This window comes from Setaria viridis, chromosome 4 (genome assembly GCF_005286985.2).
Source record: "Setaria viridis chromosome 4, Setaria_viridis_v4.0, whole genome shotgun sequence".
NCBI classification, from domain to species: domain Eukaryota; kingdom Viridiplantae; phylum Streptophyta; class Magnoliopsida; order Poales; family Poaceae; genus Setaria; species Setaria viridis.
This window is the reverse complement of record NC_048266.2, coordinates 26,138,856-26,143,302: the sequence shown is the minus strand read 5'-3', so window position 1 is coordinate 26,143,302 and position 4,447 is coordinate 26,138,856. Positions and strand designations below refer to the sequence as shown.

The 4,447-nt window shown below is 48.4% G+C and overlaps 1 protein-coding gene across 1 annotated transcript; it reads right to left on the bottom strand.

Annotated features, from left to right (window-relative positions):
- Window positions 1-227: 227 nt before the first annotated feature.
- LOC117851880 (transcription factor SPEECHLESS) lies at window positions 228-2,905 on the bottom strand. Its single transcript, XM_034733789.2, has 3 exons — window positions 2,291-2,905; window positions 1,379-2,047; window positions 228-581 (listed from the first exon to the last, which is right to left on the bottom strand). The coding sequence occupies exons 1-3, from the start codon at window positions 2,714-2,716 to the stop codon at window positions 516-518; spliced, it is 1,161 nt and encodes a 386-aa protein (XP_034589680.1). The 5' UTR covers window positions 2,717-2,905; the 3' UTR covers window positions 228-515.
- Between the last annotated feature and the right edge of the window lie 1,542 nt (window positions 2,906-4,447).

The following is a 4,447-nucleotide window of genomic DNA, read 5'->3' as shown; positions in this document are numbered from 1 at the left end:
TACCCCCAAATGGCCAAATAGACCGACAGCACCCATGCATGTAAAGTCCAATTTAGGTGCAGAACAGCAGATGGACGTTATAGGCTGTACCTGGTGTAAATGCCAATTTAGCATGTGGATCCACCCGTGCCATCCTCAGGGGTCAGGGCAAACTTTGAAGCAAACTAATCATTTTTTATGAAGTTGCACTGTATTGGCTTAAGTGCAGGATTGGATGCGAGACGAAATGAACATTAGGTGGCTGCAACATTTTCAGAGATACTGGAAGAAACTTACACCTCCGCGTTCTGAGATGCGCATAGGATCGGCGGGTGCAGCTAGAAAGCTACTACTGCATATCATGTGCCGTAACATGATCATCGGTCTGGTTCTGGTAAGCTAGCTTGCTCGGTAACTCATTGCCACTCAAGTGATGACCCCTTGGGCTATTCTCTGGCCTCTTATGCTGCTATACGTTATTGCAGCTTCACAGTCAACAGCGAAAATTCGACAAATTGAAATTAGTGATACATGCTTTACGAGAAGGCTTGCTGAATCTCTTGCACCAGCTCTTCAGCACTGAGCTCGCATTCGATTCCAATCTGTTGGAAAGATAGTAGACCCGTAAGTGAAGAGTACAACAATCACTTATGATTACAAGGTAAAAAGGAACTAGTCCAGTTATTGTGACATGATGTATATGTAGACAGGTATTGGATAGTATTTTTGATATTAGGAGATCAAAGTGGTAAGAATAATTATAGAACTGATTTTTTTGTTCAAGATGGCAATTAAGACAATATCCATTAATAAATAATTGACAGTTTGAAATATAACATGGAGAAGTTAATTGAATTTGTCTGAGCAAAAAGAAAAGGTAAAAAGCCGATGAATAACTCTATGACATTAAAATGTCATGTATTTGGTAGACCCCGTAAACAGCAACAAGAGCTAATACACAGTAGACAACAGGAACCCTGATCAAACCAGTAGTCCTGTACTGCATTGTGTGAGCATAGTGTCACTCTGAGAGCATATATTTGGTACAGTAACGATTACCACTTTATAATTCATCAACTATACTTTGTATGTACATATACTCGAAGCTGTACTGTGCTAGGATGCCAATATCAGGGTACAACCTTGCCTAGCTACATAGCTATAGTAGCCATCCAACCACATTTATGACCAGTGCAACTTCAACATGCAGTTTACTACAGTACATGGGGAGCTAGCTCACATGAAACAAATGCATTTGCCCATGTATAGTACATGGGGTGCTATACATCATAAAGTGTGAGGCCCCATGTGTACTCCAACTTGTTGGAATATTTGAGTCTAATTAATTATAAGCACAGCAAAGGATGTATAGAGCGGGAAGAACGAGGAGCACACACACCTTGATGGTGAAGGAGTTCACTGCGGTGTCGTCGACAGTGCTGATCTTGGCGTCGAGGATATCTAGAGACCGGCCCTCGAGCGCGGCGATGATCTTCACGGCCTGTCCCGGCGCGCGATGCGATACCGTCTTCACCACCAGGTTGGCGCCGGCGAACTCCACCTTCACGTCCGGGAGGAGGCCGCCGCCGCCGGCCGCCGCAGGAAGCGCCACCGGCGCCTGCTGCTGCTTGTTGGTGCCACGGGCAGCGTAAGCGCAGAGCTCGGCGGCGATCGTGTCCAGCGACGGCAGGTACGAGGGCGCTGGGCTCGGCTCGCGCGTCGGCGTCCTCGCCGGGGACGCGTACGCCGAGCCCGGCGGTGACAGGGGCAGCGGCAGCGGCGAAGGCGGCTGCCTGCGGAGCTTGTACGGGCTGCCTGGAGTCGGCGGCGTCCTGGGGCTGATCAGGACGGACGGCCGCGGGCTGATGGGCGGCGTGGACTTGAGCGGCGGCAGGGGCGGCCGAGGGCTTAGCGGTGGCCGCGGGCTGCAGCTGGGCGGCGGCGGCCGCGGGCTGAGGACCTGCTCGGTATAGGCCTTGCGCTGCTTCTTGGCCTCCAGCGACTGCAGGACTTGCTGCAGCTCCTTGATGTAGTCCACCACACCTCCAATGATGGATGCCTGGTCTCCCTGCCCAATCATACCATGCAAAACACACCTTATAAAATTGGGTGTAGATAGACATATTTGTTGATATGAATTGGTGCCGCACACTAAACACACAACGTGTGTGCCCCCAACGGTGAGCGCGATATACAAGACACGTCGTTGAAGAATTTGGAACCCAAATTTGAGCATTAACAATATGATAGGTTACTATAGTTGTAGGGTTGTAGCACTTCTAAGTTCTAGGAGTTAGACGTCGAATCTTACTCGCTTGACGTAGAAGCATGGCATGAGGGAGCGCAGCACGGCGAGGTGCTGGTTCATCTGCTTCCTCCGGTTGCGCTCCACCGTGATGTGTGAAGTCTTATTATTTGCCGCGCCATCCTCACTCGTAGCCGCCGCTGCTTCTGACGACACCGCTGGCGAGCACCTCTGCCTCTTCGGCGCTGGCACCGTAGCGTCTCCCTGGTCCCGGTCATGGAGCCGCCGGATGCTTCCCACTGCCGACGGTGGCTTGGGCGTTGTGGCATTAGCGGTCCGCGACACTTCAGCGCCGCGTGGAGTACTACCACCGCCAGTGACGCAGTCCTCCCACGCCTCGAGGATGCCGAAGAGGTCGTCGGCGTCGGAGGGATGGTGCATCAACTCGCCGTCGACGTCGGAGAAGAGCTGATCGCACAGTGCCTCCGCCATGACGATTGTTTTGCTCTGGCACGTACGAGAGAGCACAAAGTTTGTCTTCGTCTTGGTGGCGAAGGGACGAAAGGTAGGAGAGAATGAGTGCGTGATCGAGCGGAGGAATCTGCGGGCAGCTATGTAGCCTTCTTTAACGTCGACCGTTGCTTCGTCATTCGTGGGTGGTCATGACTCATGAGAAGGATCAACGGGTCATAAATGGAGGCTGGAAGCAAAGACGGCTGAGAGGGACGTACATGCATGGGTGATAAATGTGCATTGAAGGTGCTCGCGGGCCCACCAAGGAGGCTTTGGCGATGCTCGGTGAATCAGAACTGTCCAAGTACTGCATTGTGACTGGAAACGAGAGAGTGTTTGTTTCTTTAGCACCTTCTAAAATTCCTATCACATCGAATATTTAGATACTAATTAGGAGTATTAAATATAGGCTAACTATAAAACTAATTACACGGACGGAGACTAATTTGCGAGACGAATCTATTAAGTCTAATTAGTCCATGATTTGACAATGTGATGCTACAGTAAATATGTGCTAATGATGGATTAATTAGGCTTAATAGATTCGTCTCGTGAATTAGCCTCCATCTGTGTAATTAGTTTTATAATTAGCTCATGTTTAATCCTCCTAATTAGCCTCCGAATATTCGATGTGATATAAATTTTAGTCTGGACTAAAGATCCAAATGCCCCCTTAGCAAAATCAATACAAGATCGAACATAGCAACCTAGGCAACAGCGTCAGAAAAGCTGGGTGATGGTAGTTAGCGCGCTAATTCGTGACCGCAAGTGCACGGATCAGCTGTAGCTTTTTTCCTTAGAGTATTCCCCCAAGGTTTATTAATCCATGGAACAAGTAGATTGGTGGTTCTCAATTTATACCAATCATGCTAACGAAACTAAGTGCATGTATTGTATAGAGAGACAAACTAAAATAATACCAAAGATTGAGACAATATAGCAAATGTTAATACAAGATAGGAGATAGAGATATATATAAATTTTCCCTCCCTAGGATCTAAGTTCACAAGAATATGCATCTATGGGTGCTACCCTCACTAGCTATAACAGCGGTTACATGCTCGCTCAACCTTTCCCCTCCCGCATACTGTCACTACATAGGGATACTCAATGCCTTGCTCGCACACACTATATCGAAGCATCCGTAGAGTTAAGCTAATCACCACGATTACCAGAAACTCTACTAGGAACATATGTTGTACAGAACAAGAGCTCACATATTTAAATGAAGTATTGCAACGACATAGACCATGATGCATTAATGGGCATAAAGAACATCTAGCAGTTACGTATCAAGGATCATAACCACCCTAGGGATGAACAGAAGCTTTACCCTATGATCTTACACATGTTGACAAATAAAGAGGGTATGGAGCACCTGGAGAACACCTTGACCGAAGACGAAGATGAGGGGAGACACGAAGGCCTCAGGCTGATCGGCCTGAGGCACCCTAGGCCGATCGGCGTTAGAGTTTCCTCCCTCCTCAAGCTTTTGATCCAATCTAAATCCCTATTTCTTCTCTTGTGGCGGCGGCGGCTAGGTTTAAACTCGTTGAGATCCTTCTCCTTGTTGGATATCTTGGGTATTTATAGTTGGCGGTGTTGGTTGGGGTGCCTTCGAGGTCATGTATCTGGAAAATAACGCTAGGGACACTGTGGACTTCCTCCTGGTGAAAGGGGGCAATGAACGGAGCCGAAAATGAGCCAGGC

What these genes read in the sequence shown, in the direction of transcription:
- LOC117851880 (XM_034733789.2), bottom strand. Translation starts at nt 2,716, where the DNA reads ATGGCGGAGGCACTGTGCGATCAGCTCTTCTCCGACGTCGACGGCGAG. An exon ending in CATGCTTCTACGTCAAGCGA is followed by an intron (nt 2,048 to 2,290) that starts GTAAGATTCGAC and finishes ATGATTGGGCAG; the next exon opens with GGAGACCAGGCATCCATCAT. An exon ending in TGAACTCCTTCACCATCAAG is followed by an intron (nt 582 to 1,378) that starts GTGTGTGTGCTC and finishes TCTTTCCAACAG; the next exon opens with ATTGGAATCGAATGCGAGCT.